Raw genomic sequence first — 26,905 nt, forward strand, 5'->3', positions numbered from 1 at the left:
AAGCAGGTAAGAGTAAAACCATTTCTAGAAGCTACCAAAAGCTTATTTATGTATGTCCAGTAAGGGATTACAGAGCATTAAGTAGCCTAGAAAAATGATGCATATTTAGAAACAGTGAGTATGAAAATTATAAGGCAGCATGCTCAGAACATGTTTTTGTTTTTTAAACACCAGCACTGATGTTTATTTTTAGTGGCAATATATATATATATATACATATATGTATGTGTGTGTGTGTATTTATTTAAAAATTGACAGTGCAAAACACAAGCCTCATTTAACAAAAAAGATGTGCAAAATTTCTTCTTAAACCAACACAAATGAAAGTGTGAGGAGAATATTCTACCATTATAAAGAATAAGTTGAACACAGCAAAGGAGACCATCTTCATTCCAAAATCATCTACAAGGCACTAAGGGTAGGAAATGACAGGTAATACAGAAGTGACTGAATAAAATCCCTCAGTCAGGTCGGAATATGGGATATTTTGGTAAGAATTCTATTAGTATTACCTGTAAAATAAAAATAAACAAGAATATATTGACAAAATAATTTTCATTTACTATAAATTATATATAACCCAGAGAGTTTATAATCATTTTTCACAGGCCTATATTTTGATCCTGTACTATAAAGCAAGTGAAATATAGAAAACAGTTACAAAAGGAACTTACCACAAATTATCATTAGACTGGCAATTAAACTGGAAAACATAATTACTTACTGTAGCTAACAGCTTTTATCACCTGATTTACAGTAACTGTTTAGGTGCAGAAAAGCAAACCCTATTACATTTTAATGTCTTTCCCATCTTCCCTCAATCCCCCCTTTCTTTTTTAGCAAAGTCGAAGGGATTAAAATTTTGTTACGTGGATTAGAAGAAATACCTTTATATATATTACGTCCCTCTATTTTTTCAATTAAAGCAGCTAATATCGGTTGAGTATTACTATCTTTTAGAAGTTTTTTGTAAAAAATAATAAAGTGTTCAAGTGGATTAAAACATTTTAATTTAAAACAGGTTTGGAAATATAATAATAAAAACTTAAGATGTTTATAAATTTATATAAACTTACAATAGTTTATATAAGATTTTACCTATAGAGAATTTTAGATTTGTGGTCATTTGCACATTTTCCCCAAAACTATTCAAAGTAGAGAAAGATACATAATAATCCTTATTTATGAAATAGAAATGGAATGTTTATTATTAAATATATACTATATGTATATAAAAGCTTGTACATGTAAATACTACATGTATTTAAAGCTTGGATAAATTTCATATTCTTTTGAATGTTAATGATGCTGAATTTGTCACTTTGGTTATACGTGGATTTATGCTTTATGACTAAGATTGCATAGCTTTTAGCAAAAAAAAAAAATTAGGATCTATAGTTTCTTCACTGAAAGTTAAATATCAGCTAAGAAAAAAAGCCAGGGAAAGGAATCCAGAATTCAGAAGTCAATTCCTATTTTATGTAAGTTTTGACAAGATTACATTTAGAAATATTTTGTTCAGCAGCAGCTGTGCCCATCACCATATGCGATGGTTTGCATGTATGTTAAAAAGAAGATTAAGGTTATGCAGTGTTTTCATCTGAGCATACTAGTTAAGATTTTTCTAAGATCTAAATAATTGTCAGCTTTCAAGATATTTTATGTTGGCTACAAATCTAAAAAAGGTGAAAGGAAACCTCTATGTTCCAAATGACAAAAGTCCAAGCTGAGGAGAAAAAAGGTAGAAAGAAGATTTGACAAATGATAAATATAGTACAACGTAACATTCAGGATGGAATTCAAAAAATATAATTAAAGGTAACTGCATACTTACATACTCCATCATATTGCTAGTTTCACATTTCCTTTTAGTCAACTTCCAGTGCAAAGCAAGCTAAGAAAGTAAAGTTTGTTAAGAATTTTGATAGCAATTTACACTAATTATTACCTACACATTTGAATAAATCGCCGAACAATAATCCAGGAATAAGATACAAAACATTGCATTTAAAAATACTTTGTAAAGGGTATATATTAAAAATTGAGTATTAGTTCTCTAATCCATGCTTTTGTGGCCTGAAAAATTCCCATTTTTTCAATTTATTAATGGAAGTATGAATGGGACACTTACTTGCTTAAACTTTCTTACCTTGTGATATAATCTGTTATTTTCCCACTCTAACAACTTCTGAATTGATCTTCTGGTCTAAGAGAAAGAATCAAGACTTTGTTACAAGATGAATTGAAGAGCTTTGTAAACTATGTGTATCTATATTCTTCTGCTTACTTGTAAGATCCCATTATTCTCTCCTCTTGTTTTTCTTTTCAAAATGAAATATGTACAAATTACTCTGTGTTGTGAGTCCATTCACTGGACTATTATAAAAACATTACCAGGGGCTTCCCTGGTGGCGCAGTGGTTGAGAGTCCACCTGCTGATCAGGGGACACAGGTTTGTACCCCGGTCTGGGAGGATCCCACATGCTACAGAGCGGCTAGGCCTGTGAGCCATGGCCGCTGAGCCTGTGCATCTGGAGCCTGGGCTCTGCAACGGGAGAGGCTGCGACGGTGAGAGGCCCGCGTACCACAAAAAAACCCCAAAAAACAAAACAAAAAAAACATTACCAGTACTCCTAGTAGTCCATTTATGAACCTAAATCTAGATTTTCATATACCTTTTCACAGGGTTACTTTTTTAATATACATGTAATATGCCAAGCTAATCTGATTACTCATAGAAAATTTTCCTATCAGAGCTCTAAGCACAACACCTGGCAAATAGCAGTCAGTCAATGTCTACAGGTTGAATAAAACAAGCCAACATATATCAGAATTTCCACTGAAAAGAAATATAAAAACAGCCAGTAGGAAAACTTGTATTTAGAGGAAAAACTATAAACAACAGAAGCAGCACTGTAGTAAACAGGAGGACAGAGGACAAGTTTCTCCATCTGGAGTGCATATATTTTGCAAGGAGTAAGAAAAGTTTGCAAAACCTTCAAAAACATTAAAATTAAGGATTGTTAGGCATTTTTGATTTTTAAGAAAGGGTTTATAAGGTTTCTGATAAAAAAGGCTAGTAGGCATTGTTAAATTTTAAAACTACTCGTTAAAATTAAATGATTTACAAACAGACTATATCTGACATGATTTCCAAAGCACCAACATAAGAAACTATTCTAACTGTTCAACCACGTAAGTTAACAATGACAATTGTATTCAGCTCATCTCCAGTGGGCCAGATCAGCAACAATGCCAGTTAAAGTATACTACTGGGCCACTGTACTTGATACAATCTCTCTAAACAAAATCAGATGGGTAACAAATAAGGAAATTGAATGAGTAGTTATAAATCTTTCCACAAAGAAAACCCCAGGCCCGATGGCTTCAATGATGAATTCTACCAAACAGTTAAAGAAGAAATAATACTATGAATATAAATGCAAAATTCTCAACAAAACACTAGCAATCATTATATCATGACCAAGTGGAATTTATCCTAGGAACACAAAAACAAAATGATGTAATACATTATATTAATAGAATAAAGAACAAAACCCACATGATCATCTTCATAAATTTAGAAAAGGCAATGGACAAAATACAGTACTCATTCATGATAAAAATCCTAAAAAAAACCTAGGAATAAAAGGGAACTTCCACAACCTAATAAAGGGCATCTATGAAAAACCTTCAGCTAACATCACACTAAATGGAGAGAGACTAAATATTTTCTTCCTAATATTAGGAACAAGATAAGGATATCTCCTCCCACTACTTTTATTCAACATTGTCCTAGATGTTATAGCCAGGGCAATTAGACAAAATAATAAATAAAAGGCATCCAAATTGGAAAAGGAAAAGTGAAACCATCTCCATTTGCAAACAACATGATCTTATATAGAGAAAATTCTAAGGAATCCACTAAAGCACTACTAGAACTAATAAATAAGTTCAGCAAATTTGCAAGAAACAAGATTGTGGTAGGTAGAATTCTGGCCTCCATGATCTTCACCTCCTGGAATTACACCTGTGAATGTTACATTACATTGCAAAAGGGACATTGCTGATATAATTAAAGTTACTAGTCATTTGGCTTTAAAATAGGGAGATTATTTTAGATTATTTTGGCAGACCCAGTGTAATCTCATAAGCCCTTAAAAGCAGAGAATTTTTTTCTGGCTGATGGAAGAATAGTCAGAGGGGTTTGAAACACAAGAAGTACTCAAACCACCATTGTTGGCTTTAAGATGGAAAGGTCACATAGAAAGTCTAAGGAAGAAATGATTTCTGCCAAAACCTGAATGAGCTTGGGAGTAAATTATTTCCCAGAATCTCCAGAAAGGAATGCAGCCCTGCCAGCACCTTGATTTTGGCCTTGTGAGATCCTAATAAGAGAACACAATTGAGCCAGCCACACTGTACCGAGACTTCTGACTGTGAAATAAAAGGGTGTTGTTTTAAGCCATTAAGTTTGTGGAAATTTGTTACGCTAGATAGAAAAGTAATACAAGGTTCAACATATACAAATAAATTTTATTTCTATGTACAAGCAAGGAACAATCTGAAAATGAAAGTAAAAGATCAATTCCATTCACAATAGATTTTTTCTTTTTATATGTTAATCCCATTCTCCTAATTTATTCCTATTCACACAGATTTAAGAATAAAATATTTAAGAATAACTTTAACAAGAGAAGTATAAGATGTGTAGACTGAAAACTAAAAAACACTGCTAAAGGGAATTCTTGGTGGTCCAGTGGTTAGGACTCTGTGCTTCCACTGCCGGGGGTCCAGGCTTGATCCCTGGTCATTGCTAAAATAAATTAAAGAAGAGGTAAATAAATGGAAAATATCCCATATGTATTCATGAATTATAAGACTCATGTAATAGCATTTACAACATATGGTGATGGGAAAATTGGATATCCAAAAGAAAAATGATAAATTTGGGCTCCTATCTCACACCATACACAAAAACTAACTCAAAATGGATCAAAGACTGAATCATAAGAAATTAAACTTTAAAACAACTAGAAGAAAGCACAGGAGTACACCTCTGTAATCTTGAGTTAGGCAAAGCCCTCTTAGATATGATGTAAGAGGCACAAGCAAGAAAATTTTAAGAGATAAGTTTGACTTAATCAAATTAAAAGTTTTGTGTGTCAAAGATACCATCAAGATAGTAAGAACCCATCCAGAATGCCAATGTGAGGACGTTATGAAAGTCTCTTCCCTGGAGAGACAACTATTAAATTTGTCAGTATTAGTAAGTACAATCATTCAAATGTTCCAGAGATTGATCAAAGGGTTTACAACAGACTGAGAAGTATTCATTCAACAAAATCTATTGAAAATAAGTAAGAACAGTGGGAAGCCTTGGTATTAGAGCTAGGCACTATACTCATATCCACAGCTCTGCCTTGTGGAAGAACTGTTTAAGCAAGCTTGGGAGCTGAGTGTCAGGCAGTTCCCAAATCTCCCAGATACTTAGAGTGGAACGGCTCTTCTGGGTAGTTTTGGCAGATGGTGAAAATAGGCAGATCCCATTTTCCACAGCTCTGTGTTATAGAATGCCTATATCAAGTGGGTGGTGGCAGCAGGGCAGCACCCATTTCCCTACCTACAACTTCTGCAAAATAGGCAGCACAGTTGGTGAAGAGTGCAGCCCCCCTTTTTGGCACACATCCATATCGTGGGAGAGCTGTTATAGTTGGTTTGACAACTGAGTGGCAGTTCTTACCTTTCCAGCTTCCTAGGGCAGATATATTCTCGGTTGATTTGACAGATGGGGAATATTAGCAGACCCCACTCTCCCTGGTTTTAGGTTAAAAAAATATCCACAACTAACATCATACTAAATGGTGAAAGACTGTAAGCTTTTTCCTCTAAGACATGCCCATGCTTGCCACTTCTATTCAACATATTACTGGAAATTCTAGACAGAGCAATTAAGCAAGCAAAGAAATAAAAGGCATCCAAATAAAAAGGAAGAATTATCTCTCTTTGCAGGTGACATTATCTTATGTGCAGAAAACCTTAAAGAATCCACAAAAAATCCTGTTAGAGTTGATGAACAAATTCAGGAACATTTCAGGATATGAAATCAACATGCAAAATTCAGTTGCACTTCTATACAAGAACAGCAAACAATTCAAAAGAGAAATTAAGAAAACAATTACATTTCCAATAGTTTCAAAAAGAATAAAATACTTAATAAATTTAAGCAAGGAGGCAAAAGACTTGTACACATAAAGTTACAAAATGATGCTACAAGAAATTAATGACCTAAATAAATGCAAAGAATCCTGTGTTCATGGACTGGAAGACTTAATATTGTTAAGATGACAATATCATCCAAAATGATCACAGATTCAATGCAATCCTTATCAGAATCCCAGTGACTTTTTCTATAGAAATAGAAAAATCCATCTTAAAATTCATATGGAATCCCAAGAGACTCCTATTAGCCAAAAAAATCTTGAAAATGAGAAACAAATATGAAGGACTCACATTTCCTGATTTCAAAACTTACTAAAAAGCAACAATAACCAAAAAGAATATGGTACTTGCATAAAGACATATAGACCAATGGAATAGAACAGAGAGCCCAGAAATAAACCCTTGAATATCCACAACAGATTTTTTTAAATAAAATATTCTTTTTTAAAAAAAATTTACTTTATTTATTTTTGGCTGGGTTGGGTCTTCGTTGCTGCACGCAGGCTTTCTCTAGTTGTGGAGAGCAGGGGCTACTCTTTGTTGCGGTGTGTGGGCTTCTCATTGCTGTGGCTTCTCTTGTTGCAGAGCACAGGCCCTAGGCACACAGGCTTCAGTAGTTGCAGCACGTGGTCTCAGTAGTTGTGGCTCAGGGGCTCTAGAGCACAGGCTCAGTAGTTGTGGCACACAGGCTTAGTTGCTCCGTGGCATGTGGGATCCTCCCAGACCAGGGCTCGAACCCAGGTCGCCTGCATTGGCAGGCAGACTCCCAACCACTGCACCACCAGGGAAGTCCTCCACGACAGATTTTTGACCAGAGTACCAACCATTCAATGGGGAAAAAGGACTTTTCAATAAATATTGCAAGGAAAACTGGATATCCATATGCAAAAGAATTAAGTTGGATCCTAAATTTACGCCATATGCAAAAATTAACTCAAAATGGATCAAAGAACTAAACATAGGAGTGACGACCATAAAAGTCTTAGAAGAAAACATAGGAGACAGTCTTCATGACACTGGATTTTGCAGTTATTTCTTACATATGACAATGAAAGTCCAGGCAAAAAGGGGAGAATAGTTTAACTGAACTTCATCAAAATTAACATCTTTTATGCATCAAATGACACTGTCAATAGAGTGTGAAGAAAATCTAGAGGATGGCAGAAAATATTTGCAAATCACATATCTGATAAGGAATTAATAACGAGAATATATATAAAACACCCACAACTCAACAATAAATAAACAAACAAGCTAGTTACAAAATGGGCAAAGTAATATACAAATACCCTAACCTAATATACAAAGGGCCAATAAGCAAATGTAAAAATGCTCAACACCACTAGTCATTAGAGAAATACAAATCAAAACCACAATGAGATATCACTTCATACTCATTAGGGTGGTTATTATCAATAAAATGGAAAATAATGAATGTTGGTGAGGATCTAGAGAAACTGGAAACCTTGTGTACAATTTACCAGAGTAGAAATGCAGGAGAGGAAAACTTTGTGGGAACTAGGACTAGGATAGCAATACCTGAACTTAAATTGATGAACTGTTGGAAGCTCAGTGGGACAAGTTTGAGAGTTCAAAATTCCAAAGGGGCCCAGTCTTGGCAGAGACTCCCACACTTTTATGACTTTTATTACCAGAAGCCCTATCAGGTTCTCACAGTGATTTCAGAAAAATCCCCTCATCTTCTGGCAGGAGAAAGGGAAGAAGAGTCATGTTTAAATATGCCCAGAACATTCTGTTCTTCTTAACAAAGCCTGCTCTCAAGAGAAACTATTGTACCAGAGCCTAACCTACTGGGGTATTACCAGAGCCCAACCAATCTTGGAGAAGGGAAATACACAATTCTAGAACCCTCTAGCTTTCCTGTCCCATGTAAAGGGGAAAACAAAACAAAACAAAATTGAGAAGCACTTGTGTAGAGCACAGCCCAGGAACACAGGCTAAATAAAAACCTTAAGCCTAATCACAATACTATAGAACACTTCTAGTCCTCCAGCACCTTGCCACTACATCAATAAGGCTTCTGTATTATAATATGAGGAATACAACTGAAAGAACTGTGCATCTCAGATGATATCTAAGAAGTCTATAGGGAAATCCAAGGAAAATAGGCCAGACAAAATCAAGGACGCCAAGGAACGTTTAGCCTTCAATTTCCAACAGCTACAGCAAACAGTAAACACAGCCAAATGAAAATAAAACCTCACTTTAAAGGCCTATTTACCTCAGTTCCTTTCACTAGTGCATCATGTGTAGTTTTCAAACAAAAATTAGAAGGCATACTAAAAGACAAAAAAAGTTTGAAAAGGCAGAGCAAGAATCAGAACCAGACTCAGAAATGGCAGAGATGTAGAAATGATCAGACTGGGAATATAAATAAACTATGATAAATATACTACTTGCTCTTATGAAAAAAGTGGACAACATGAAAGAATAGATGGATAATGTTAGCAGAGAAATGGAAACTGTAAGAAAAATATCAAAAGGAAATGGTAGAAAGCCAAAATATCATAACAGAAATGAAGAATGCCTTTGATGGGCTCATCAATGACTGGACATGGCTGAGGAAACCATCAATGAAGATTGAAGAAATATCAGTAGAAACTTCCAAAACTAAAAGAAAAAAAAGAAAAAAGAACAGAATATCTAAGAACTATGGGACAATTACAAAAGGGGCAATAGACCCATACTAGAAATATCAGAAGGTAAAGAGAGAAAGGAGCCGAGGAAATATTTAAAGCAATAATGACAACAGAATCCCCCCAAATTAATGAAAGGCATCAAACTCATAGATTGAAAAAGCTCAGAGAATACAAAACTGGATAAATACCCACAAATCTACACTTAGTTATCTCATATTCAAACTGCAGAAGATCAAGGAAAAATCTTGAAAGAAGCCAGAGGGGAAAAATACCTTACATATAAAGGAGCAAGGATAAGAGTTGTATCAGACATCTCCTTAGAAACTATGCAAGCCAAGAAAAGAATGGAATGAAATATTTAAAATGTTAAAAGAAAAGTACTACCAACCCGGAATTCCATCCGTACCCAGCAAAATTGTCCTTCAAAGATGAAGGAGAAATAAAGACTTTCTTAGATGAAAAATTGAGGGAATTTGTCACCCATAGACCCACCTTGCAAGAAATGTTAAAATAAGTTCTTTAGAAAGAAGTAAAATGCTACAGATAAGAAACCTGGATCTATATAAAGGAAGAGTGTTAGAGAAGGAATAAATGAAGGCAAAATAAAATCTTTTATTTCTTCTATTCTCAACTGATCTAATGGGTAACAGTTTGTTAATAAAAATAATGTATTCCATGATTACGGTTTATGGATAAGTAATATGAATGGCAACAATGTTATAAGGAAGGGATGGGGGTAGGAATTATAAATATTCTGTAATAATGTAATTATTCTACCTGGGAAGTGGTATTGTGTTATTTGAAAGTGGACCTGGATTAGTTGTGTATGTATATATATTGCAAACTCTCTTTAGTGGGCAACTACTAAAAATATTAAAAAGTAGGATTATTGATATACTAAGGGAAGATAAAAAATGGTGTCATATAAAAATACTTAATTAGAACCAGAGAAGACAGAAAAAGACTGTAAGATAAAAATAGGAATAAAGAACAAGAGTAATGAATAGAAAACAGTAACAAACATGGTAAATATTAATAAAATTATATCAATAATTACTTTAAACGTCAAAGGTATAAATACATCAATTAAAAAACAGATTGTCAGAATGGATCAAAAAATAAGACAACTACATGCTGTCTACAAGAAACCTACTTTAAATATAAAGACTAAAAGTAAAAGAATGGAGAAAGATATACCATAGTAACATAGTAACAATAATCAAAGGAAATCACTTTAGTAATTTTATTTTTTTATTTTTTATTTTTATTTTTGCAGTACGCGGGCCTCTCACTGTTGTGGCCTCTCCCATTGCAGAGCACAGGCTCCAGAAGTGCAGGCTCAGCAGCCATGGCTCACAGGCCCAGCCACTCTGCGGCATGTGGGATCTTCCCAGACCGGGGCACAAACCCATGTCCCCTTCATCGGCAGGTGGACTCTCAACCACTGCACCACCAGGGAAGCCACACTTTAGTAATTTTAGACAAAGCAGACTTCAGAGTAAGGAAAATTATCAGACATAAAGAGAGGTATTACATAATGATAAAGGGTCAATTTTCCAAGACATAACAATTCTTAATGTATATATGCCTAACAAAAGAGCATCAAACTATGTGAGGCAAAAACTGACAGAACTTCAAGGAGAAATAGAGGAGTTGACTATATAGTTGGCGACCTCAACAGCCCTCTATCAGAAATAGATCAAGTAGGCAGAAAGTTGGTAAAGACACAGATGAACTCAACAGCACCATTGATCTACTGGATATAACTGACATCTACAGACGACTTCATCTTACAACAGCAAATGACAGATTATCCTCAAGTTGATGTGGAACATATACCAAGACAGACCACATTCTGGGTCATAAAACACATCTTAACAAATTTCAAAGAACAGAAATCATACAATGTATGCTCTCAGACCACAATGGAATTAAACCAGAAATCAACAACAGAAAGATAGCTGGAAAATCCCCAAAACACTTGGAGATTAAACAGCACACTTCTATAACACATGACTCAGGAAGAAATCTCAAGAGAAATTTAAAAATATTTTGAACTAAATGTAAATGAAAGCAAAACTTATCAAAATTTGTGGGATACAGTTAAAGCAGTAGCATTGAATGCATAGAGTAGGAAAGAAGAAATACCTTAAATCAATCATATATGCTTGCACTTTAGGTAAAAAAAGAGCAAATTAAATCTAAAGTAAGAAGAAAAGAAATAATAAAAATTAGAGTAGAAATCAATGAAACTGATAATGGGACTTCAATAGAGAAAATCAACAAAATAAATAACTGGTTCTTTGAAAAGTTCAGTAAAATTAATACACCTCTAGTCAGGTTAACTAAGAAAAAAAGAGAGGAGACAAAAATGTTACAAAGTTTCAGAAATGAAATAGGGGTTATCACTACTGATGCTATGGACATTAAAAGGATAATACAGGAATATTATTAACAACTCTATGCCCATGAATTTGATAAGCTAGATGAAAAGGACTGATTATGTGAAAGACACAGTCTACTAAAACCCACACAAGGAGAAATAGACAATCTGGATAGCCTATATCTATTAAAGAAATTGAGTCAATAATTAATAACCTCCCCAAGTAGAAAGTACCATGACCAGATGGGTTCAAACATTTAAGGAAGATATTATACCAGTTCTCTACAATCTATTCCAGAAAACAGAAGCAGAGGGAGTATTTCCTAATTCATTCTATGAGGCCAGTATTACCCTAATACCAGAACCAGACAGAGGTATTATATGAAAAGAAAACTGCAGATCAATATTTTTCGTGAACATAGATGCAAAAACCTGTATAAAACATTAGCAAAGAAATACAACAATGTATATACTACAATAAGTAGGGTTTATCTCAGGTATGCAAATCTGGTTCATCATTCAAAAATCAATTAATATGTAAGCCATCACATCAACAGGCTAAAAAAGAAAAATCACATAATCATACCAATAGATGCAGAAAAAACATCTGACAAAATCCAACACTTATTCATGATAAAAACTCTCGGCAAACTAGGATGGGGGAACTTCTTCAAGTTGATAAAGAACATCTTACAAAAAACCTACAGTTAACATCATACTTGATGGTGAGAAACTCAGTTTCCCACTAAGATCAGGAACAAGGCAAGGATATTCCCTCTCACCATTACTTTTCAACATCATTCTGAAAGCCCTAGATAATGCAATAAGACAAGAAAAAGAAAATAAAAGGTGTATATACCGAGAAAGAAGAAACAAAATTATCTTACTTCATAGATGACATGATTGTCTATGTAGAAAATCCTGAAAAATCAAAAGAACTCCTTGAATTAATAAGCAATTATAGAAAGGTTGCAGGATACAAAGTATATTGGTATATATGATGATAGATTGGTATACATGATGGATACATGTCATTATACATTTGCCAAAACCCATAGAATGTACAACATAAAGAGTGAACTCTAATGTAAACTAAGGACTTCAGTTAATAATAATGTGTCAATATTGGCTCATCAGTTTTAACAATTATACTTCGATAGAGCAAGATGTTAATAATAGGGAAAACTGGGGGTTGACTGAGGGAGATATATGGGAACTCTTTTTTTCTCAATTTTTTTCTGTAAACCTAAAATTGTTCAAAAAATAGGCTATTAATTAAAATATTATAAATAAAAAGTAAAGATGAAATGAAGATACTCTTAGATAAAAACTGAGAGGATCCAGTCCCTGCAGACCTACCATATAAGAAATATTATGGGAAGTTCTTCAGGCTGAAACCAAGGTACGTCAGGTATTATTTTGAGTCCACACACAGGAAATGATACACTGAGAAGCTCAATGAACTCCAAGTAGGATAAACTGAAAGAGACCCATACTGAGAGAAACTATATTCAAACCTTTGAAAGCCAAAAACAAGAAGAAAACTCTTGAAAGCCGCAACAGAGAAGCAACTTGTTATGTACAAAGAGATACTCAATAGGATTAACAGCCAATTTCATATCAGCAACCATAAGGTTCAGAAGCAGTGGGATGACATATTTAAAGTGCTAAAAAGAAAAAAAACCCTGTCATCCAAGATTTCTATACTTGGCGAAACTATCCTTTCAAAAAAAGGAGAAATTAAGACATTCCCAGGTAAGCACTGAGAGAGTTCACTGCTATTAGAATTGCCTGTAAGAAATGCTGAAAAGAGTCCTTCAGGCTGAAATGAAAGAACACTGGACAATAACTCAAGCAACATGATAAAGTAAAGAACACTAGTAAAAGTAACTGCATAAATAAATATAAAAGCCAAAATTGTTCTCTTTTTGTTTTGGAACTTCTATTTTCTTCCTATATAATCTAAAAGACAAATGTATAAAATGATAATTATAAATCTATGTTAATGGACACACAATATATAAGATGTAATTTGTGGTAAAACATATATGGGGAGGCATGTAGATGCACAGGAGCAGAATCTGTATATTACTGAAGTTAAAGTGGTATTATTAATTCAAACTAGTGTGTTACAAGTTTAAGATATTAATTATAATCCCAAGGGTAACAACTAAGAAAATAGCTAAAAATATATACAAAAGAAATGAAAAGGCACATGGTGCACTACAAAAATCAATTAAATATAAAATAGGGAAGTAATGGAGTTGTTTTCCAGCTCCATTATCAGAAATGACAAAAGACAAAATGGCAAAAGTCCTCCCTTATCTGTTACAGACTGAATTATGTTCTCCCAAAATTCATATATTCAAGTGTCACAACCACCAGTACCTGAGAATGTGACCTTATTTGGAGATATGGTTTTTAAAGTGGTAATTAAGCTAAAATGAGATGATCAGAGTATGCCCTAATCCAGTATGACTGGTGTCCTAGTAAGAAGAGATTAGGACACAGACATATATAGAGGGAAGGCCAGGTGAAGACCCAGGGAGAAAAATGGCCATCTACAAGCCAATGGGAGAAACCTCAGAAAAAATACATCAACTTTCCCAACACCTTGACCTCAGACTTACAGCCTCTAGGACTGTGAGAAAATACATTTCTGTTGGCTAAACCACCTAGTCTGTAGTACTTAATTAAGGCAGCCCTGGCAAACTAATATATTATCATCAATCATTTTAAAGGCAAATAGATTAAACTCTCAATTAAAAGGGAGAGATTTGCAGAATGGATTAAAAACACGATCCATTTAAAAACCTAAATGTTAAGACCCGGACACTATAAAACTCTTTAGAGGAAAACATAGGAAGAACACTCTGACATAAATCACAGCAAGACCTTTTCTGACTCACCTCCTACAGTAATGGAAATAAAAACAGAAATAAACAAATGGGACCTAATGAAACTTAAAAGCTTTTGCACAGCAAAGGAAACCATGAACAAGATGAAAAGACAACCCTCAGAATGGGAGAAAATAGTTGCAAACCAATCTATGGACAAAGGATTAATCTCCAAAATATACAAACAGCTCATGCAGTTCAATATCAAAAAACAAACAACCCAATCAAAAAATGGGCAGAAGGGCTTCCCTGGTGGCGCAGAGGTTGAGAGTCCGCCTGCCGATGCAGGGGACACGGGTTCGTGCCCCGGTCCGGGAGGATCCCACGTGCCGCAGAGCGGCTGGGCCCGTGAGCCATGGCCGCTGAGCCTGCGCATCCGGAGCCTCTGCTCCGCAACCGGAGAGGCCACAACAGTGAGAGGCTCGCATACAGCAAAAAAAAAAAAAAAAAAAAAATGGGCAGAAGACCTAAATAGACATTTCTCCAAAGAAGACATACAGATGGCCAAGAGGAATATGAAAAGATGCTCAACATCACTAATTATTAGAGACATGCAAATCAAAACTACAATGAGATATCACCTCACACCAGTCAGAATGGGCATCATCAGAAAATCTACAAACAACAAATGCTGGAGAGGGTGTGGAGAAAAGGGAACCCTCTTACACTCTTGACTGGAATGTAAATTGATACAGCCACTATGGAGAACAGTAGGGAGATCCTTAAAAAACTAAACATAGAATTACCATATGACCCAGCAATCCCACTACTGGGCATATACCCAGAGAAAACCATAATTCAAAAAGACACATGCACTGCAATGCTCACTGCAGCACTATTTACAATAGCCAGGTCATGGAAGCAACCTAAATGTCCATCAACAGAGGAATGGGTAAAGAAGATGTGGTACATGTATACAATGGAATATTACTCAGCCATAAAAAGGAATGAAATTGGGTCATTTGTAGAGATGTGGATGGACTTAGAGAGTGTCATACAGAGTGAAGTAAGTCAGAAAGAGAAAAATGAATACCGTATGCTAACACATATATGTGGAATCTAGAAAAATAGTACAGATGAACCAGTTTGCAAGGCAGAAATACAGACACAGATGTAGAGAACAAACGTATGGACACCAAGATGGGGAAGGGGGGATGGGATGAATTGGGAGATTGGGATTGACATATTTACACTAATATGTATAAAATAGATAACTAATGAGAACCTGCTGTATAGCACAGAGAACTCTATCTACTTCACTTTGCTATACAGTAGAAACTAACACAACGTTGTAAAACAACTACATCCTAATAAAAAAAGAAAAAATATCTTAACATAACATGGTAACACAAAAACAAAAAAAAAACAAAAAAATATGATCCATGAGTCTACATGAGACTCAGTTTAGATTCAAAGACACAAGTAGGTTGAAAGTGAGAGGACAGAAAAAGATTTTCCATGTAAATAGTAACCAGAAAAAGAGCTGGGATAGATGATATCAGACAAAATAGATTTTAAGTAAGAAAAAATGTTACAAGAGAAAAAGATGGACACTATATGTCTTAATATGCTCAGGCTACTATGACAAAAGACCATATTCTAGGTGGCTTCAACAACAGTTCCGGAGTATCGAAGTCTTAGATCAGTGTGTCAGCATGGTTTGTTGGGTTCTGGTGGAAGCCCTTTTCCTCATAGAAGAACAACTTATAGTTGTCTATAAGTTCCTTATAGACAACTTCCTTGTTGCTCACACGGTAGAGAGATAGAGAGCAAGCTCTCTATTTTTTTCTTATAAGGGCACTAATTCCACCATGAGGACCCCACCCTCATGACTTCATCTAAACCTAAGTACCTCCCAAAGGCCAAAATACCAACCACCCCCAAATACCATCATATTAGAGGGGAGGGCTGCAACATATGACTTTTGAGGGAACACAAACATTAATTCCCTAACAATATATATTGATGAAAATATAAATCTTTCAAGAAGAAATGACAATGATAAATATATACACAACTAGCAACAGACCTGCAAAATACATGAAGCAGAAACTGACAAATCTGAAGGGAGAAATAGATATTTCTACAATAATAGGACTTCAATACTCCACTTTCAATAATGGATAGAACAACTTTGCAGAGCAGTAAAGAAAGGCAGGACTTGAACAACACTGTCAACCAACTAGATCTAACAGACATATACAGAACCCTCCACCCCACAACAATATAATACAAATTTATTCTTAAGTATACATGGAGTATTCTCCAGGATAGGCCATATGTTATGCCACTAAACAAGCCTCAATAAATAAAAAAAGATTAAAACCATACAAAGTATCTTCTCCAATAACAATGGAATGAAATTAGAAATCATAAGGAAAACAACATTATGTTCATGTTGTAAGACTGAGATAACAGTCCCTTCCCTCTGAACATCCCTCTCAGTTTAGCAAATGTTATAGCAAAAAAGGTAAATGTTAAAAGTAATATCAAATTTAAGGATGGTGGCAGGATTAGGCCTGAAAATTGACTATAATAACACAGTGGTAAATGTAAGAATGGGTAAACAAAGACCTTCATTTCATATGTCATGTAAGCTTAGAATCCTACCAGAGCCAAGAGAGACTATGAGCAGCTCAGGGCATTCTGGTCTGTATTTCTTTTCTTTCAACTAATTTGCTGGAAAAAAATGTCCATGACGTATACTGGCCAAAAAAAAAAAAAAAAAAAAAAAAGTTCACAAGGCAGACTGTTTACAAAGAAGTTCTTTTCTTGGAAACATTTTACAATCATTCATTTATACAGCAACCTTGTGACACAGGGCAGATTAATCATATTATTTCCATTTTATTTTGTGGATAAACACAGACGTGACTTCTATGAAGCTAGATACCCCGTTAGAAATGGCTAGAGCCATTTTTAAATTGTTGTATTTTATTTTTTATTTCTCCATGTGGACAAAAAAAAGCAGTGATGGGCCTTAAATCTCTTCATCATCACAACCACCATAAAAGTAACTAATATTATCTGGATTTTATAGGTGAGGAAATTGAGGCTCCAGAAAGGACAGTGCTTGTACAAGGTTACCAGCATGTGCTTGGTGCTTCATTGTCTAGTGTGTTAACATAGTATGTACAAAATCAACGGCCATAACTATAAAGTGTACAGAGCAAGGCAGATAATGTAAATGCTGCGTAGTTCTATGGTGAACCAGAGACCACGTGTCCTATTTAAAGGAAGGAGCCACCACTCAGCAAGGGCTAATTGCTGAAAGATAGGCATGTGGGTCCAATACTGTCAGAGCTTTAGATTTTACAAGAGACGCTGGCTGTTTCAAATTTTACTTTAAATATTCTAATTTTTAAATGCTGGCAACTGATTTAAATGTTTAAAAAACAGAGTGGGCTGGATTTAGCCCACAGGACAACTGTTTGCATATCTGTACTAAATAAACTTTTTAAAACTGACAGATTAGTGATCTAAGAATACACTGATGCCTCAATTTCAATATGAATTCCTAACCAAAGTAGTGGGAGATGGGAAGAAATCACAGCATCAGTATTAATTTCATATCAGTAGTGATCATAGTAAAATACATGACTGAATAAATTGTTTCTATTTCAGGCCTTGTGGCGGAGGTATTAATAAAGAGGCAAATACGTAAACAGGTCACCAGAAAAAAAGATCCTGGATAATATTAAAACCAAAAACTCTTCTTAAGTAATTGAAATTGGCTATATTTGTGTGATGAAAAAATCCCATAATTAATTCACATTGAGGCTTTAAAAATAATGAGGATGGGTAGGAGTTATTGATTTGTAACTTTTAAAAGATATGACAATTAAAGAAAGAAATTTATGCTGTCATTTTTTTTAACTTACAGAAAGCCATTTGAGAACATTGTTCAAGCTTTGACAAACAATAAACTAAGCTCTATTTAAAATAAAGCACTGATCTACTGGTAGTGACCAAGAGAATTAATAAAATGTCTAATTTTCCATTCAAAAAGTTATAGGGGTGACAGTATTTTATTATTTGTTTTTTTGAAGTAGACATTAAGGAGGGCAAGAGAAAGATGGAGGGGAAAATGTAATGAGTACTTGTTGGGAATCTTTTTGGTTTATGAAACAACTGCATCACTAATTATACCCCCACAAGGTGCTGTGATGTTGAATATGGTTCAGTAGGCTAATTATTATTTAGAAGTTTAAATGAAATCATCAATGTGGTACAGGGAAAATAACTGTAGGTAAAATGAATTAATTTTCCTCATTGGCTTCAATTAAAAAGTTTAAAAATATCTTCCCACTGGGGGAAAATCATTCTAAAGATCAAAATAAAATTTTAAAGAAGACGAGATAAATGTAGTAGTCTTAAATCCATGACATAACTGGTAATGTCATGTCAGAATGTTATTTTGACATGTTCAAAATTAACAAGGATTTCCCCTACCAACTTTGTAGATTACTCTCACTTCTGCCTTTCTTCAGATCAGAAGAAACTCTCCCATATACCTGTGACTTGGAAATACTTTAAATCATAGCTTCAGGTTTTGTAAAAAGAATAAGTAGCCCAGTCACATTTATATTTACTTAAGTACTCTACTTACTTTGCACTTATTTAAAATAATGATTGAACCCATATTAAGTGATAAAGCGTTGATAAAGGTTGGACAAATGACTTAATCTCTCTGACCCCGAGTTTCTTTATATCTAGAATGAGGACAGCATTGTTATGAGAATTTAATAAATTCTGTAAAGTACTTGGCACACAGCAAGTGTTCAATAAACGTTAGCTCATTATTATTACACAATAAAATGGTTACTCACTCTTTTGTTGAGACAAATAACGGGCCACAGGCTGCAACCCAGTGTGCAACAGCAGCAGAGACAACCACACAGCAGCCATTTCACATTGACTGGGAGAGCCTTTTTCAAACATGCATTCACACGGCCAATGCTGGTCTTAAATTCTTCTGGGGCCACCTACAACAAGGGTGCAATCTTTAACAATCTGTGGGCAGCTTTCTACTATTTGTCTCTAAATCTAAAGAAAATGTTTGTCTTATTACAAGTACTTTAAGGAATTACACGTCTAAATATATTTCCTCCCTATCTTTCCCTCGGTGCTTTGTGACCGCCTGGAGGGGTGGGATAGGGAGGGTGGGAGGGAGGGAGACGCAAGAGGGAAGAGATATGGGAACATATGTATATGTATAACTGATTCACTTTGTTATAAAGCAGAAACTAACACACCACTGTAAAGCAATTATACTCCAATAAAGATGTTAAAAAATAAAATACCAAAAAAATATGTATTACATACTCCTGGATGACATTAGAAAGCAAAACAATATAATTTCATGTTTACAGAACTTATTCTCATGTTCGAAAACAGTCTTTTGAAATTATCAACAATAAAATGACAACAGTAACATTGGTGGTAAAGGATACCTGTTAAGCAGTTTTCTTACAAATATTCTCATTATTAAAGCAATATTATTTATAGTCTCCAGTCACTCAGACTAAAGGTTGAGTAAGACTAGAAGCATAATACAACAATAAAACCTAAATACTACCAGAGTAAATAGAATTAAATTTAGACCTCAGCAATATTTCTGGATTATCTTTAAAAAGGCAACTCTCAAACCTTTTCTCCCTGGCAAATTTGCAAGATAACAATTTTAACACTTGCCATTGTTTGTAGGGAAAAGCTACACTAACAAAAGACAGTGAGGAGTGATCACATTCAAAACACAGTCTTAATATTAGTATAAAATGGACTCATAGCTGCTATAAATTTTAGAAGTTCAGAGATCCTTAAATATACAAATTTAATATTTTTAATTACTACCTCCATTCCTGGAAGTGGCTGCTTGTGCCTCTCTGTAAACAATGACAAAGTCAGTTCAAAGGCAAGAGCATGACAGGCATAATTAGATTTATACAAAAAACTCTGCTTGAAGGTTATACAATTCAAAGGTATACTAAAAATAGTTTGCTTTCAGTGAAATCACATTTCTGGATCACAAAAATGATTCCCTTTCATTTAGAAAGCTGTCACACTGTAAAATCTATGGGAAAAAAATTCTGCCATCTGGTTGTGCAAGCAAAAATTATGAAATTACTAGGAAAAATAAGCTGCTGTAAAATAAAAACCCCACTAGCATGTTTGGTATGAAAAATACAGAGCTTTATAACTCTTCCAAGTAAAACCTGTATTACAGGAATCAATTTATTACATTTTTGTCTTTTAATAAACATGTCTTAGAATCAATACTACAATACATACCTATTAGCAGACGTTAGAAAGATACATGACCACAGAATTCAGTACCATCATGATTTAAACATTAAATAATTATACTAGCTTTATTAGAATTGTTCATGCCACCCAATAATGTTAATCGCTTAACCTATAAATTAGATTTTCTTCCTAATATGTTAACAAGTTGTGAAATTGTAAGGCTCAAAACTGTATTTACAGGAGGAAACTAAACTGATTTCATTCTCCAATATGACCTAAAGACAATCACTGAGTGAAAAGAATTCCAAATAAATGACTAAATATCTGGAGTAAATATGAAAGTAAATTCAGAGAACCATGGCTTATAATTGAAAATAGAAAACACCAACAGGCTAAGCACATTAAGACAACAAGTCAAGATCTAGATTCTAGTCTCTTATTAGTTATAAAAAATCCTAGGTAAGTTCATTTAATTTTTGTGAGTTTTAGTCTCCCATCTATAAAATGAAATAAATAATTTTTCTATTACATACCTCACAGGGAATGGAAATTATACCTTAGAAAGGACCTCCTAACTAGAATGCTTTGAGAAAGGAAGTCAGCGAATCGTATTTGACTAGATTTGGAGAAAGAAAAGCAAAGCTCTTTTTTGCATCGAGTATCACCTGAAGGTTTGTATCAGGTAACTTAATACTCCACAGCTTTGCTACACAGTCTATTATAAACAAAAGGATAAACTGCTACATTTTGAATGCAAATTTAATGCTTTTCAATTCTTAAGAGAAAAGATGTTCTTTGTAAAATCAAGGTACTAAGTTGCTATCTTAAAATTTACCTCTCAAAGAGTGATATTCAACTTTTTTCCTAGTGAGCCACTGAGCAAGCAAATGGAAGTTAAAATAAGGAAAATATATTTATATATTTAGCTGTAATCTGTAATATAACATTATTATCAATTTTCTTTAAACTGTGTATCCAGAAACACTAATACATTTTTTAAATATGGCAAATTTTGATATAAACTCATAAAATTATTAAATCTGTCCATTTACAAATTTAAGTGCTTGTAAGTAGAATTTAAATTTATGTTTAAAAAGTAAAATTTTTATTTAAAACTTTTATTTAAAAGTGTGTAAGCACAGACGAGAAAAAGTAAAGAATGAGGCTAAAGTCAGAAATGAATCAATCCAAAATGTAAAATTTGATTTTTGTTTAAAACACTGTGAATGAAGTAAATTATATGCCAAGGTATATAAAATTTGTTATAAGATTTATCTTTCATTACATGCTTCTGGAAATGAATTAACAAAAGCATTTCTAAAATGTGGCAATTTTCCTTCTTCTCCACCAATACTTTCCACTTTTAACATATAATATTCACAGTTTGTACTCTCTTACTATGGACAAATTAAAAACTAAAACATTCAAGTTACTAAAAGTGAGAATTCAAATTTTTTGAAGTAATAACAGAAACATATTGAAAAGAAAACTTTTACTAGAATTTCAAAGAATAAACTGAAATCTTCATTTTGACTTTAAAAGGAAGCCAGAATTGTCTTTGAAAAAAAAATCTGTATTTGAATAACAGTAAAAGTCATAAAACAGAGATAAAGGCATAGGAAATGAGAATTGGTTAACTCCCGATTTTAAACAATGTGAAAGAAATGTTTAGTTAACTGTGTGGAATCAGAGTTAATAACATTTTACTCATTTACTTCCATATAATTGAGTATTTCTAGTAATGAAGGTTAGATGGAAGCCCTTTACTTTGTAGCTGAATGGCAGGTTGTAAAGAAACATTTAATTCCTTTTGACTTTCTTAGAAAGAAAAAAGAAAGCCACATCATAAAGGTGGGGGAAAGGGTCATAATATTTTATAACAGGATGCAAGAGACTTTGCAAACAGAAGAAAATCTAAGCAAAACCCAGCAGGACTGATTTGCCTCCTTCAATCATGGGGAACACAACCCAATCAATCACTTGTCATACTGGATCGCAATAGTAAAGGTGGATTTTATGGTTTATGGTTCCCAACACTGCACACTAATCTCCCTGTAACACCATTTAATTGTTTCAAGCTGAGGGCCGGAAGCTTTTATTTCTTTTCTGAAGTTTTGTGGTTCTTTCATTTTCTGGTCACCAGAATCTGTATGTATACACCTGTTTGATATGTCCTATCACGACAGGAGGACTTAGCTTCAGTGAAAGGAGGAAACAATCTTTCCTTAACTTAATATAAAAGATTATCTTTTTATTTATATTAAAAGCATTAATACATAAGAAGCACAAAATTAATACTGAGTCACAGAGCTTAACAAAATGGCTTTTGAGGTTTTCAGAATTCACTCCACAATTTTGCTTAGTTTAGGCATAAATGCTATATAGAATTCCACTCATGCTGGAATACTGGTTTTGTAAAATGCAGATTTATTTTTCTATTTTACCTACTGCATTTATTCATTTTGAAATATACTTATACTGCTGCTAAGTCTGGAATTCAAACCTTTTTTTTCTTTTAGATTTTTTCTGAAACATGCAAATTCTTTTTTGCCTCTCAAGACCCCATAGTTATCAGAGATGCATTTTGATAATCCAAAATAACCTATACAAATGAAATAGTGCCTACCGGAGAAAAATAATCTCATTAAAGAGAAAATAAATAAAGAGAAAATAAAATTATCATGTGACTTTGAAAAAAAATCAGACTTTCAGAATTCCTTTTAGTTTTTTTCATCACCAAACACTAAACTAGGAAAAACATCACTGTATCATTTATGCCTCATTCAATTTATGAGAAATTTTGTGCATTTAAATAATGCACACTAGAATAAATATCCAATCATTATGTGTTACGAAAACGGTCACCTGAAAAGAATGGATATCTTTAAGAACAGTTCATATCCAGATCATTTAGGTTGTGTGAATGCATACCAAAGGCAGCTTAATATTCCTACTTCCCTAGTTTAAAAAATGACTATCTTTTATGCTGGTGGAATTTCTAGTTTTAGAAGGCTTGGAAAGAAATGAAGAGGTGTGAAGAAATATTCTGAAGATTCCTCAAGCACATAAAAGTGGCCAATTTCAAAGATGGATAATTCTTACACCTGGGAACTCTATTCTCTGACATATTTTTTGATTATTCATTTTCTAGAGTTACTTGTATTTATAATTCAAACTTTTTTTAACTAAACCAATAATAAAGCTGGATGTAACTGCCCAGACAACACATGCAGCAACATCAAGGGAAACATAAAGAACAAGTTTTCCACTGGAGATGCTTTAATTCACATTCTCTTTAATATTGAATTTGCCATCTTTCCACAGACAAATTACTATTCAAGAGATTTTTTCCCATAGCTATTTTTTCCCTTGGAAAAAACATTTATGATTAATTCATATACACAAATCTAAATCTGAACTGCTGCTTAAATTGGTGAATAATTCTAAATGATCAGGATAGGAAGGTAGAACATACTAGAGAGTGAGGCCAAAATCTCAAACCAAAGGGCTCTTTGTATCCTAAAAAGATAAATGGCCACATATTTTCTAATGTTCACTTACCTAGGGACTATCACCACTTGTTTAGTACTATATGGAATGATTTGACATTATATATCAGGAGAGACAGAAAAGGTCAACAATCAAAGAGAACAAATTATCGATGGGACCAAGAACAAACAATTACTCAGATGAAGAAGGTTAAAGTAGCAAAAGCAATTAAAATTGAAAGCTGGTGAGTAGAGAAAAGTGGAAAAACAATCAGGGTGAAACTGGGATATACTGATGAAGAATTATCAATAACAACCACAAACTTACATTGTGAAGCTAATAAGTACCTGACAATACGTTAGGAGTTTTATATATTCTTTTTGCCTTAGTCAGAGCTTTTTCCTTTGGGTTTAGAAGTTAACATTACTGTTGTAAGAGGATTTTCCAAACAGTTTTGAATCCTAGGAAGTCTTTGAATATTGAGCCTCGATGCTAGAAGATACTACTGGGTGTAGAGGAACCAGGAAACAAAAAGGTAATAACAATTTATTGCAGTGAATCCAATTGTAGAAGCTCAAGCTATCTAAATGACAGAAAAATGTCCAACCAAAAATTTGATTTTTTGATGTATAACAAATCACATCACAGGACACTAAAATTCATAGAGTGATACAAATTTGAACACTGATAACTTCGTTAACTCTAAAATCATTGGAAATTACTGACCTAAATGAAAACAATTACAGCTACCAGTGCTGAGAAAAAAGGCAAAACTGGAAAAACTGAACAGATAAGTAAGTAATGGCTGGCATTAATGGACATGAACAAAATAACTGGTCATATGCTAGTAGTCATGGAGACAGCTTTCAGTCACTAACGACATAGCCTCCAATTACCCTGACCTCTTATTATCAGACTTCATTACAGTGAGTCAAAGCACTTGTCATAACACTAAATAAGTCATAAAACAATGCTTTTAGAATTGAAAAGTTCAATGCAAACTCTCACTTACCTTCCCTGTTAGAACTGAGGGAAATTCAGTATCAAACTTGTTGCTCAAGCCAAACCTTAAAAACAAAGACAGAACAAAATATATTCTACCCAGCATATTTAACTCTTGCCCTTAAAAAAAGTTACAAAGCCATGCATTTTTCTTTTGATGTTGTGACCTAAAAGCACGTCCTAAAAATAATTTGATATTTATAGAAAATACACCTTTGACTATTAATCCAAATTAACAGTAAAAGGAACTTAAGGAGCCAATGTTAAAGTAGGATTCTAACTAGAACCATGATATGAGATTAAAAAATAATAGAGAAACACTGACATACAGCTGGAAATATCACAACTTTTGATTGAAACATCTCTGTTAAAACCCATTTTAATTGATAACTGTTGGAACTGGCTGATGGGTTATATATGGGAGTGGATTATACTATTCTTTCTACTTCTGTGGATATATGAAAATTCCTAATAAAAACTAATGTAACCTTTGGAACTATAGAGCTTGACAACTTATGATCAGTTACTATTCAGATATTCAAAGGTTGATCCTTATGAATGGCTTTTATGTATATGTTCAACCAATTTTGAGAAAACAGATCCCAGCCTCAAAAGCTCTGACTTTTTTCAAGTACACTCACTGAAATCTGTACTAAGTCAAAATGATTTTTTATAAGCCTTCCTTCACCTACTTGGTGATTGATTTTGGTAGGAATAACAAAGGTCACTTCCTGCATGTTAGATGATATATCAGAGTGACTACAATTTTATGTTAGTGTAAGCAAAAAACACTAACATTTAATAAGAACTCCTTTTGAGGTAGACAATAATAGTAACAGTTACCAGTAACTATCTACTTACCATGGGTTAGACACTGTGTTAGGTAAATACATTACCTCTAAAATTCACAACCCTTCAAGAGGGGTATTGTTATCTCTGTTTTACAGAGAAGGAAGCTGACACTCAGAAAAAATTTTTCAAAAAGTAATCAAATGACTTGCCCAAAGTCACATAGTAAGAGGAGGCAACCAAAATTCAAATGCTAATCCCTAAATTCTTTCTGTCCTATATTAAGCTCCTTGAGAACAGAAACTATGGCTTATTTACTTTGCTATCTTCCACTATGCTTCCACTAGCACAATGGAATCTAGTAGGTGCTTAATAAAAGTTTGTTGAATAATAAGCTACTGTATGTCCTGTTTGATTCTACTGATTTATTGCACTTTGGTCTTAGGGTCACTTTAAAGACATCTTAAGAATCCAACGTCCTATTAAAACTCTCTGTGAGAATCACAGTCTCCTTGTATCATTTATGTTAACAGCTCCTCTTCAAGGACACAAGCCAATCCTTGTGCTCTTTTTGTGCAAAAGACTATATTTAGCAGCTAGCAGCAAGGTACATATCTGTACATAAATATATTTTACCTTGCATGTTTAAAATGTATTTTAAAACAACAAATTCTATACTTTAAAAGAGTTGAGAAAATTAATTAGCAATTATAAAAAGAACTTCACTTCATTAAAAAACTTCATTACTTCTCTAGGTGTCAGTACAACACACAACGAGAGCATAACATTTTTATAATAACATTCTCATAACATTCCCCTTAAATCTATACATAGAGGAGTATAACCAAACTTAAAAATAAAATGGTACTCTTGTACATGAATTTTTATGGCAACTTTCATGTGCTGTTTGAGAAACTGATACTCTAGTATTAAATATATATTTGTAATTATGTACTAACTAAGCAATCAGTAACATGACAAATATTTAATAGAGCAAGAAACATATTTCATTCAAATCATATTTAGGTAAATAGTGACCTTATCACTAGTCAAGAAGATGTAATTGAATTCATTATTCCACAGTTAATTCTTATTGCGTAACAAAGAAATATATACAGGTTTCATTTATAGAAAGTAGACATGATACATTTGAAAGCAGAGCTCTATTTCCATTCGTACAGCTTGTCTTCTATTTTTTAAAATTAGGGCTTCCCTGG

General features: G+C 33.7%; 1 protein-coding gene across 1 annotated transcript in view; it reads right to left on the reverse strand.

Moving 5' to 3' along the window:
• Window positions 1-202: 202 nt before the first annotated feature.
• CHIC1 (cysteine rich hydrophobic domain 1) overlaps window positions 203-26,905 on the reverse strand; it is a 35,896-nt gene continuing 9,193 nt past the window's right edge. The window contains exons 2-6 of the mRNA XM_060138199.1: window positions 24,910-24,964; window positions 18,992-19,147; window positions 2,150-2,206; window positions 1,835-1,894; window positions 203-512 (exon numbers count right to left, since the gene is read on the reverse strand). Of these exons, the coding sequence (XP_059994182.1) occupies window positions 462-512; window positions 1,835-1,894; window positions 2,150-2,206; window positions 18,992-19,147; window positions 24,910-24,964 (379 nt within the window). The 3' untranslated portion in view covers window positions 203-461. The remainder of the gene's footprint in view (window positions 513-1,834; window positions 1,895-2,149; window positions 2,207-18,991; window positions 19,148-24,909; window positions 24,965-26,905) is intronic.

Source organism: Lagenorhynchus albirostris, chromosome X, assembly GCF_949774975.1.
Source record: "Lagenorhynchus albirostris chromosome X, mLagAlb1.1, whole genome shotgun sequence".
Taxonomy (NCBI): Eukaryota; Metazoa; Chordata; class Mammalia; order Artiodactyla; family Delphinidae; genus Lagenorhynchus; species Lagenorhynchus albirostris.